Below are 12,324 nucleotides of genomic sequence, written 5' to 3'. Positions count from 1 at the left end.
AAACAAAAGAAAAAAAATCGCACAAAAATAACTTTATTACGTGTGATATTATATCAATTTTGAGATAACGAATTAATTGTTACATCTTAATCATCTAGAAGTATAATAACGTTAACGAATAAATTTATTCGATTATCAAAAACGAGTTAAAATTCTCGAACACGCTAATATAAAGTTTGCACGAAAATAAATATAATATATCTAGTATCTATAAATATAACAAAAATACGCTTAATCGCGACTATAATTTTAAACCACGAAGAAAAAAATCGTCTAAATCGTACAATCGTTTGTGTGTGTATGTGTGTGTGCACGGCTTAAGGAGGAGATGAAATAATCTTGACGATATCATCGATTTTGCCATATGTAGGTTGCGATGCAATTTTAATGAATACCTACACACGCTCGCACACTTATATAATATACGTCGAAAGACAAATGGAAGGTTATTCTTCGATAAAAAAAAAATTTATTTCTTTACTTATCCTTCAACCCCCCCCCTCCCCACATTCACCAACCACCAACATCCTTTCTCCGTCTTTTATTTATCCGTCGATATTCGATTTGCACTTTAAAAGAAGATGATTCTTGTTTTTTTTTTCTTACGACAATTTTCTCTATACTAAAAAAAAGAAAAAAGAAATATTACAATTGAGAAAGATTCGCGATAATAAAAATGTCCTTTTCCTGGTAAGTCGGATAGAAAAATAGCAGGCAAAATGAAACACACGAGTCGACATCTTGCTCTTCTTCGAGAAATAACCGAAGCGAACGACATTATTGCGCGTTGTCGAACCCCACCGATCCCCACCAACCCCCACCAATCCCTACCGACGTGTCGGTTCGTCGATAGTACACCACGCATCGATGTACTTTATTATGTACCTTATCGAATCTCCACGGTAAAATTCCTTTTTCTTTCTCTTTTACCGATAGACTATGGATTTAAACAATGATTCTATTCGCAATAATATAACGAAACATTTCGGACAAAATTTAAATTTGATATAATAATACGAATAAATGTAATATTCGTACTTTTATATCATTAATTAAATAAATTATATTTTATATCTACTCTTAACGATGGATAATTTTTTGTTTTTTTTTTTTTTTTTTTTTTTTAATTAATGTTTTAATATAAAAATATTTTTGGAACGAGCTAACGCACGACACTTTACGCTTACGTGTAAATAAATCGTTTATTTTGATGTAAAGTAGTAAAATGTTGCATGTTCTTAACCGTAGATAATTACTGGATAACACAAAATTACAATACACTTTCTTTTCATTAGATTTCTAACTTTTTTTCTTTTTTGTTTGTAAAAGAACTGCAAGAAAAAAGCATGACAAAGTTGAAATGTTAACTATTAATAAATCGTAGACGTATAAAATCCAATCGCAATATTGACGATACGGCGTAAATTGTTCTCTCTCTTTTTTTTTTCTTTTAAATTTTTCAATTTTCCTTCCTGTCTGAAGAAAAAAAGAAAAAAAAAAAAGGAATAAAAGAAAAACACATAGGAAACTAATTTCCTTACACATACAATACGTAATCGGGTAAACGACTTGGTCTTCGTTCATTATAGGCGTGCACGCGACTAGCATTACCTACCCAATGACGATGCAAAAGTGCAGACGATAATCTTGAATGCAGTTAGCGTGCAACGTCAGTAGAAACTAGCGGGCGGCCTTTAAAAGCTAACTCGCCGTACATATCCGGCATCGAATTTCGCTAGGTGAAATATGAAACGTCACGTGAAGGATGCCCTACGAGTTAGAGGTTCTCAAGCTTTGATGTTTCGTGGAACGTATCGCAGTGTCAAAGACCCCCAAAGATGCACAATTATTTTATCTTTAAAATAAACATAATCCACAAAAATGATTTATAATTATATATAAAATAACATTTTAATTTAATTATACATTAGCATATCGATAATTGCGATTATTTAACGTGTTTGTTCTCCAATTAAAACACGATGAAAATTATTTTAAATACTGTATAAATATCCTATATTTAATGTGATATAAAGTATTGCTTTAATAGAAGAATTTAATTATAAGATTAAATTGATAATTATAATTAACACGTTTTGTTCAAGTTAATGCAATTAAATTATTTAACAATACTGCCCGAATATCGATTTTAATCGGATTGTCAGGAATATCGAAAGTTACCCAAAAATGTACCCTCTTGTATTTGACTACCCTTGTTATATAATCTCTAGGGAATGTTAAATCGATACTCGTTTATTATTCGAAATGTAATAGCTGTTGTTAAGGACATAGAAAGACGATCGTAATAAACTAAGTTAATAATTTACGATTGGCCTGTTCGTTTTTGTATATTATTTCTGTCAATTAAAATAACACGATAAAAAAAAGAACGAAAGAGAGAGAGAGAGAGAAACATCAAAAGTGAATCCTATAATTGGATAAATGATCAATAATTATTTTTAAATAAACGCATATTAATATAATTAATAATACCTGATCACAATTCTTATATAATCTTATTAACAAAATATATGACTTATATTCATCGAAGAAATTTTCTTTCCTTATTTATATTTATAACCTAAGCGACAAACCCTAACGCAAATTACGGAAGACCGATAAACGCGAAGCCTTATTGAGTTTAAATATCTTCACAACCGATCACGTTCGAAGAAGGTCGATCGATGATGCCTTGTATTGCTGAGTTTAAAAACGTGAGAATACTAACTCGGTGATTAACGTGTGCATATATACCTGCACGCACGCATACAACAACAACAATAATAATAACGAGAAGAACAACAATGAAAGAAAAAACCACACACGACATTGACGAAAGCAATAAAATGTGTTTTTAGTGCAGGCCAACTTTTTTATCGCACAGCGGGTTCATAAAAAGCTACGTGAAAAACGCCGACTACCTGTGATATTTCTTCAAGTAAAACATTGAAAAAGATAAAGGATAAGGGCGCTTGAAATGAATTGTATCCTTCGCGTGTCAAAAGATACGGAATTCTCGCAGTTATTCGTTTCCTCTCTGACTGGCTGAAATTTCTTTTTTTTTTTCTTTTTTTCAAATTCATTTCTATGATATATCATGAAGATAAAGCGGAAAGAAAATTCATTCGGTTATATTGATTTTCTTCGTTATACTAAGAATACGGAAAATAATGAAAACGATTGATATTTCCTTCCATTTCAAACGATTTGTCATAGTTTTATTATACTTTTTTTTTCTTTTTTTTATTGCATCTAATAAATAATTCATACACGAGACGTATGCATGTACATATACAATACAATTATATAATATAAAAATAATACAGAAAGTAAAATGTAAAATGTAAAAAAAATGCGATAGATATATTTGAAAACATTTTTCTCTCAGTATATCAAAAAAAAAAAAAGAAAAAAATAGAAAAGAAATTTCATATATTGTTCGGAGTAGGGGGTTAGAAACTAGTTGAACGTATATATCTACAAGTAGTATTCAAAAGTTAGAAAAATTCGAAGAATTTAGAAAAAGTTCTGTCGTCCTTTGCATTTTCTTTTGCTTTCTTTGCGCGAGTCACAGACAGACAGCAAGCCTATGGAACGAAGAAAGGGAACTCGAGAATATAAAGGAAAAGAAAAATTCGCGAGGGAGATGGATAAAGAGGGAAGGAGGAAAGGAGGGAGGGGGAAAGGGTTGGAAGGGTTCGGGAGTTGGGATAGTAGTTGGTAGTAGGCGAAATATAGGAAAAGATGAGACAGACAGCTTTCCAATTTCGCAAATTCATGACCCGTGGAAACATCGACGTGTCTCGGGAACGCTGACTGGTGTCAATAAAATGGCAGGGAAATTCGTTTCTAAAAGGAGCTATGAGAAGGGTAGACAAAAATCAGAAAGAATGAAATCGAAAGAAAGAAAGGGAAGGAGAGAGAGATAGAGAGGGAGAGAGAGAGGGAGGGAGAGAAAGTGTGAATGGATATCGCAAATCGAACGAATGCACAAGGATCGAAATAACGCGAGTTTAAATGTGCTCGAAAATGCGTTTGAATTCTCTTTGACGTTATTTGTCAAAATCAAAATAAAAAAAAAAAGTAAAAGGAGGAGAAGTGTATGAGTAGATCTTATCGAATTTGTTCGTCTTCTTCTTCTTCTTTTTCTTTTTCTTTTTCTTTTTCTTTTACCAAAGTGATAGTGAAATTTAATAAGAGTGAAGATTTTTCAGGTAAGATAAAGAATTATACATTATCTTTTTTTCATTTTCAAACGAGACACTATATTATCTCGAACTTTTCTTATTTTTCAGATAAAATTAACTAATATTTCAGGTTTAAATGGAACTAGGAGTATGATCTGTAAGTATGGCACTTACTTAATTGAATTACGAACTCGAATGAAAAGTTAACTAATTAAAGTAAACGTTGTTTCACTTTTTAAGAGAACAATTTAAACCGATTCTTCGTCTTTCACTTTGTAAAAATGAAAAAATTCGTAAAAAAAAAAAAAAAAAAAAAAAAAAAAAAAAAAGAGCAAACGACGTTTACTTCGCATCGGTCTTTTTTTTTTTGTCCATTCGACAAAATATCGGCTTTGTAATCGGTGAAATCTCTTGAAATAAAATCGGGTATCGGTGAAAGGCAACAACAACAACAACAACAAAAAAAAAGAAAGGGTTTCAAACAAAAAAAGTCGAAAATCTAGACGTATAGGTGTCGCATCTCTCAAACGGGAAAATATTTTCTTTTCGAGTCGTTCCATTGAAAAAAAAGAAAAATGAAAAAAAGAAAGAAAAGAGTTAAGCAAAGATACCTACGCGTCGTGTAAAATGAGACTGTACGATCGATAGAGAAGTGCATAAATGTTCCAAGGGCTAGTTGATTAACTTTCCAACGTTGTAATTAAGATCGTACCTACCGATCGATCGTCTCGCACCGTGTTTAACACGGGTATCTTCTCTTCCTACTAGGTGTCGAAGCTGATGTTTTAAGAAGAGAAAAGGGGAATGAGAAGAAGAAAACGAACGAACGAAAGAAAGAAAATGGAAAAAAAAAACACAGAAAAGGAGGGGAAGGAGGAGAAGGACGAAAAAAGGGACGAGAAAAGAACTACGACGGACTGTGCCGGTATTCGAGGAGAAGAAAATAGGAAGAAAGAAGATTGAACTTAACTGGGGTCAAATTGACTCTAGTAGGGAGTCCCTGCATTCAATATGGCGACTTCCTAATAGAGTCAGGCTGACTCCTTTTAAGACGTTCGCCCGACCAGCCGTGAAAGTACTTAAGGAGCCGCTCGCGTTCAACGAAGTTAGGACCACTTATATTACAAAGTGTCGCTTAATTTAATACTTAATGAGATGTCAAAGTCAACCTTAAATCAAATAATAGCTTCCGATACTTAATGGATTTACGATTAAAATATCGACCTTTTGCGTATACGTTTACACACTATGTAACATTAGTCGAATTATAATAAAAATTATAATATATATATCTGATTTATTGATAGTAATTTTATATATATATATATATAGTTAATGATGTAATACACGATATACTTGTTGAAAATACTTTCGAATCAAATCCTTATAATCTTTTTTATCTATCTATCGCATCCCGTACATACCACCTCTTTCTTCCTTTTTCCATTAGGATCTTGAATCGTGTGGCACGTAATTGAACGCGTAAGAACAAAAAAGCAATTACATACTCGAGTTGTTTTGTTCTCTTGTAGTATCTACCACGTGATACGCAGAAAATAGTTAAATTATTTGCCGATAGTTACAAAAGAGAACTTGATCTATCGACGTTACGAGATAAACTATTTAGAAAGGATCCCTTGATTTGAAGTTTACAAACAATTTCGATCTATATATTACGCGAGTTTCGATTTAAAATGATATTTTTAAACATAATGTTCATTTTGTTTCAATAACATTTTTATATATCCGACGAATTCGATAGATTTTATTTATCATTGTTATTGGTAATTGTTTTGAATCCGAGAATTACGGGAAAACGAATCGATCGTCGATGATCCCGGTATTTCTCACGACGGTAAATGTAATTAAAAATTCCGATACGATCTCCGTGTTTAATGCAATACCGATGATTATTTTACTTCGCCTTGTCATCGGGAAACGACCACAGTGATGATATCGATTAGAATGTATCATGCCAAAAATCATATTCGCCAGTAGTAACGGAGTAATGATATCGATATCGTTTATTAATCGCCTCATAACATTTTGTTACGGCTACAAAATGATCGGATAGAAACTTCGTGCCGTGTAACGTAATTAATTTGCATATTCAATTGAAACGATAGAGTATAATTGATACGGGATGTCGTCCGATCGTTTTCATTCGCATTTCTACCATCATTCTACGTGAGCTTACTTCCAATTTAGACGAAAATTGAGTAGATACGTTGCAGGGCTCATCGGAAATCGTTAAATCCGATGCATAAATCAGAACATTTATTTGAATTTAATCATTTAAATAGGATAACAATGGCGTAACCCTCTTTTAGCATTTTTAATCCAGATTAAAAATAAAAAAGGATACACCTGGAATTGTTGTTCTTTCGTTTGAAATATTATAATACGACGATAAACATTCGTAACTCGTTATAAAGAGAAAATTATTTTCAAATGCGTAATTGAAAAGAAAGATAAAAAAAAAACAAAAAAAAATATTAATTAACGATTAACGACGAACGAATGAACGAACGATCAAGCAAATTCTTTTTCAATTCCCATCTGGTATGGAGGATGAATAAAATTTCAAACGATATTACTGTCCGCACGAATACGGATAGGTAGACGAGGCAACGAATAGGCACACAGATACGCGAATACTAATATTTTCACAGGGCGAGAACATTTAAGCGTTACATTTAAATCCCCGTTTAATTTCCGGCTTCCTCCTCCACTTCTCTCGCCAACCGAGCGAAAAGAGAGAGAGAGAGAGAGAGAGAGAGAGAGAGAGAGAGAGAAAGAGAGGAGCGTCCATTTAACGAAATTACCAGGGCGAGCCGAAAAGAGAGAGAGAGATAAAGAGATAAAAAATAGCCAACGGATGATTTTTTACCATTTCCCTCTCTCTCTCTCTTTCTCTCTCTCTCTGCCTATCAACAATCGGAATACAAATTTAAACGAAATCCTTTTACCGTTAACGAACAATTTACAAATAACTGTAGTATTCGGTCGCGTGGTCGAAGCATTTTCCGGGACTCACGTGACAATCAGCTTGATTGCAAGGAATACACAGAAAAAAAAGAGGAAAAGAGAGAACGTCAGAGAGAGAGAGAGAGAGAGAGAGAGAGAGGGATAACCATGTGAATACTAATAAAGTACCATTACACACTTCGTGTACAACGATAGCTCAGCTGTTTACGAGGAAACGATTTAAATGCATTTTCCTACTACAAACCACCGAGTATTTTCTCGAAAATTTGATTCCCCAGTATATCCACGAGTTTATATTATTAACGAATATTTTTCTACTTATACATAATGTAATAGGAAAAAGTAAAATTAACCGAAACCGATCTCGTCGGACATAATCTGATTATATGCAATACTGTTTCGTTTCGTTTCGTTTCGTTTCGTATCAGATGTTATCATAGAAACTACTACTACAATTAGCCGTTCGCGTTATATAGATTGACCTCGTTTCGTTGAACGACTCGGACAGATTTTTAATTAAAGTACACGTCGATATTTTACATCGGCAACATCGATCCCCCACTTCCCTCCCTCCCCCTCCTCACCCCATTTCCCCACGAATTTCTACGAGAAAGAGAGAGAAAAAGGGTGGTGCACTTTGGTAACGATAACCAAACACACTCGTAAAGAATACATACTTCGTCAAAATTATTTTTCAAAATAAATTACATCGTATAAATTATACGTTAATCTTATTACACGTGATCATTCGATCGGAATAATATTCTCAATGAAAAGTAAGATATTAAGGGAAAGAGATATAATGGATAAAGGTGCAAAGTCAATGTTCTCCATTCCACAGTCGCAATACGTACGCGAATTCGCATATATCGCGGAATGTGACACGACATTGGTACAGCACATAGTACCTACTACATGTAAGCGCACAACGTTTGGTACTTGTACTACCAATGACGTGTCCAGCTTGTACCGCAATCGAGCTCATTGTCTACCACAAGAGTACCCCTAGAATACAAAGCATCATCCCGATGGATGCTAGTACGTGTTCTCCCATAATATATATTAACGCTCCTGTTATTCTCTCTCCCTCTCTCCCTCTCCCTCTCCCTGTCTTTCTTTCTCTTCATACATATATATATAACATACTTATGTATTTGTATACATAGGTAATATGTATATGACCAGATTTCCCATACTCGTCAGTGCAGCTGTTAGCAAATAAACGTACGAGAGATACTCGAAAAGTGACCGTTAGTGTCAGAAACATGACACCATCATTCTCATATCGTAATTCGAGAGAAAAATATAGACAACAAAAGAACAAAAAGAAAATTCTATATGAAAGCCTCAATTGGTACAATAGTATTTCAAAAATTGTCCGACCGATTCTATATAATATAAGATAAATGCATCTTACTAAAAGAATATCTCACATTTTTCTAACCGCGCACATTTTCTATTTTTCCTTGACACTTTAGAAATATCGTTTAGATATCTCTACGCGGTTCTAGGTTGAAGAACGCAGACAGAAAACGTGACAAAATTAGATTGATACGAGACCTCTATCTTTCTTTCGAATATTTTTACCAGTAAACGAAAGATATTGGGGGCGCCGTATTTCAAGCAAATATTATCATATTTTCGAAATAGAGAATAAAAAAGAAGAATATATTGCTGACAGATATCAAAAATAAAAAATAAAAAAAAAATAAATAAATAAAAGAAAGAAAAAGAAAGTTGATACATGTGCTCGATGTAATATGATCTCTTCGTTTATTTCGACAAAGTACACTGAATTATCGTGCTTTTATTAAATGCGACAATAATGGGTTAAAGGTCGAGAAGATAGAAAGAGAAAGAGAAAGGACAGTGTGATACAGACACATAGTTAGATAAATAGATAGATAAATAGAGATGGGGACAGTTGAGGTGAACATAATGCATTAGCTCTAACGCAACGAGCCGTTTAATTATTGATATTAAGCTGGCCAATCAATGGAACAGCCGATGGATGAAAATCAAATGAATTAACGGACTTAACGTCTATGATCTATGTTTAATATCAAACGGTTCATATTTTCCGAGATATATTTATAAATATATGTGCTGCTTATCGATATCAGTTTATGATATCAATATCAGACAAATAATAATTGTATTTTTATCGTGTATCTTGTATAAAAATGCAAATACTTTTGTAAGATTAATTTTTCATCATATAAAAATCTTATAAAATATGTTTTTATTAATATAAAACTTTGGAAGCTCTTTGTATTAAAAGCAAATACGGTATTTCCAATTAACAGTAGGAACGGTGGGTACGAACAATCCTGAGAACTCACTGTATACCCACGATACATTGTACATAGCTTGACCATTCAACAACTGTCGGCATCAATTTGACACGATAGTTTTGGGAAAGAGTATTTGTTTTGTTTCAAAGGTAATTGATGAAGTTAACTCCTCTCTCTTGACAATTATTGACTCACTCTATTTACGTATATACATATACTATTATATTTGTGAAAATATATATATGTGCGTGCGTGCGTGCGTATAGCTTTTAATTATCTGAACAATACGAAAAAATAACACAAAAAACACAAATTTATAGCTTTGGTTAATAGGAGGAGAACACGTTCTATTTTTTCAAGTTCTTAATTGCGATTTGCGATTAACTGCTGCTGCACCCTCGCTTTTTTCATATATATATATATATTTATTTTATTTTTATTTTTTATTCCTTCACACCACACGCGCACATCGATCGAAAAATATCGAAACGCGTTCGATTAATTTTGACCAAGCAAATAAATATCTTGAAACTTAAATAAAAATGAATTTTATTAATCCTTGATATTGTTTCATGTCGTAGACACGTGAGACTACAATCGGTTTCGTTTAATTCATTTAATTAATCTCCGATAATATATTGACTTTTGCAGTATAACATAAAGAAGCGAGAAGAGATTCAAGAAATGCCGCAAGAGGAGCCGAATCCTTTGATGCGAAAGAAGAAAACACCAGAGGAATTGGCAGCCGAGGCTGAAGCTGAAGACGAAGACGAGTTAACGAGTATGTTGTCCTTTTTCTTTTTCTTTTTCTTTCTCTCTCTATCTCTCTCTCTCTCTCTCTCTCTCTTATTTAAATTCAATCAAGTATTTCTCAGAATCGAAAAACATTAAATTTCCATCATTCGGGTTCTTACAATTCGTCGCGATAATTATTCCGAGTCCACAAAGCTCGCGCAGAAAAAGAGATGTTGAATTTTTCATAAAATAACGAAGAGAGAGAGAGAGAGAGAGAGAGAGAGGAATACTCGATAAGCTTAAATCGAATGAAATATTTACTTCGTTCAAAGTCGAAACGTCGTCATTGTAAATAATGAATCGAGATGATGGCGAGCGAGAGGGTGGTTGTTGTCGAGGGTGGTGTGAAAGGGGTACGCAAATTCATAAGAGGGATATCGAGCGAATTGTAGTACGGCAAGGAATTAATGTGTGCCACTGAGTTTCCGGAATAGGGAAGAGAGGGAAGTAGGGCTGACTGACTTGATCGATGAGAGGTTAACGAGCCGTGGCTAGAAATCAAACAGAAACCGCCTCGAGGATTCGAACAAGCAATACCACCAACCACCCACCCACCCAACCACGAATCTAACGAGAGAGAGAGAGAGAGAGAGAGAGAGAGAGAGAGTCGACTTGTGAGAGTGTGTTTAACATTGTTATTCGGACCGTGATATATAATAATACTTTTCTCAAATTATTCAACCAATACGAATTCATAGATACGATTAATTGGATAATACTGATAAATGATAATTAGTATCGCGTTGAGAAAAATAATTACATCCTGTAAAGATCGCTAAAAGTCAAGCAACGATTGGCCAGGAGTATGACCCATTAAGGGGCATACCTAGTGTGAAATTTTGAAAAAATTGATTTTTTTCTTTTGCATATTTTTATAGTCTATATCTTTAGAAATAACATACTGAAATTTCAAATAAATATTTCAAATAGTTTTAGAGTTATAGCTTTCTAAAGAGTAACCGGTTAGGGATTAGAAAGCAATCATTTTATCTTTGAACGCGTTTCTCTCAAAACTACATTTTTCAAATTGGCTGCAGTTATAACTCGAAGAAGAATTATCCGATCGCTTTGATTTTTTTCTGCTTATTTCGTATATGTTTCTCTGTATAATGACCTATAAGTTTTTCGATTGTATAAAAAATGTAATTTTGGCGGGCCAAAAATCATCAAAATTTTTAGTAAAATTTGATTTTCTTTTTAAAAAGTCTGCCATTTTGTTAAATTTCAATTCTTTTTCACAATTGTAGGTCATTGTATAGGCAATACCTTCTAGATTAACAGTATTTTTTTTGTTTTATTTCATCCGAAATCACTGCAGCCGTTTGATAACTTGGGAGATAGCAAATAACTCGTTAAAAATTACCTTTTTTCATTTGAAAATTTTAGACTGAATATTCGTTAATTATGTATAAATATATCCTCTAAATTTTCAAATATTTCATGCATTAGTTTTCTTTAAAATAAAATTCGCTTAAAAATCACCTTTTTTTAGGCGGTTACATTAGATGTACCCCTTAAGAATTATACGTGACAAAATAAGATTTCAATCTCAAACCATATTACATTTTCTCGATAATCGATAACTGTGTATACTTGAATATGTTTCAGAACTGAAGAACGTGTTAGAGACGCACGTGATGGACATCAAAACGCAAATCGAAAGTAAGTGCAGCCTCCAATGAGCCTACGGGTGCATCAAACGGACGGCGAGCGCGACATCGTGTGTCATCGTGATAGAGGACGATGGGGGGGKGGGTGGAAAATGCAGAAGGGAAGCTACTATTACTACTACTACTACTACTACAACTGTTGGTGAACTGAGCAGAGGAGGAAGAGAAGGAAGAGGAGGAGAAGGAGGAGGATGGGGATGGGGATGGGGAAAAAGGGATGAGGAAATAAGAGGAAGGGAATGAAGGAACGGCGGAGGGGGGAGGAGGTTGAAGGATAGGGGGAAGGAAGGTTGCGTCTTGGTCGCATTTGCCGCGCCGTACGTAAATCGATTCGAGCGTGTCGTCCAACACAACCATCGTTACTCGACCTTCTATTCGAAGAGAGAACGT

General features: G+C 33.8%; 1 protein-coding gene across 3 annotated transcripts in view; it reads left to right on the top strand.

The window, feature by feature from the left end:
• Nucleotides 1–12,103, top strand: part of LOC106784076 (complexin) — a 231,614-nt gene extending 219,511 nt beyond the window's left edge. For all 3 annotated transcript variants that reach the window (XM_014743193.1, XM_014743194.1, XM_014743195.1), the window contains 2 exons: nt 10,121–10,250; nt 11,873–12,103. In XM_014743193.1, the coding sequence (XP_014598679.1) occupies nt 10,121–10,250; nt 11,873–11,946 (204 nt within the window). In that variant the 3' untranslated portion in view covers nt 11,947–12,103. The remainder of the gene's footprint in view (nt 1–10,120; nt 10,251–11,872) is intronic.
• Nucleotides 12,104–12,324: the final 221 nt, after the last annotated feature.

The sequence above is a fragment of the Polistes canadensis genome, unplaced genomic scaffold (genome assembly GCF_001313835.1).
Source record: "Polistes canadensis isolate GaletaPanama2010 unplaced genomic scaffold, ASM131383v1 scaffold_30, whole genome shotgun sequence".
Lineage (NCBI taxonomy): Eukaryota > Metazoa > Arthropoda > Insecta > Hymenoptera > Vespidae > Polistes > Polistes canadensis.
Note: the sequence above shows the minus strand (reverse complement) of the source record. Positions and strands in the feature narration are given on the sequence as shown.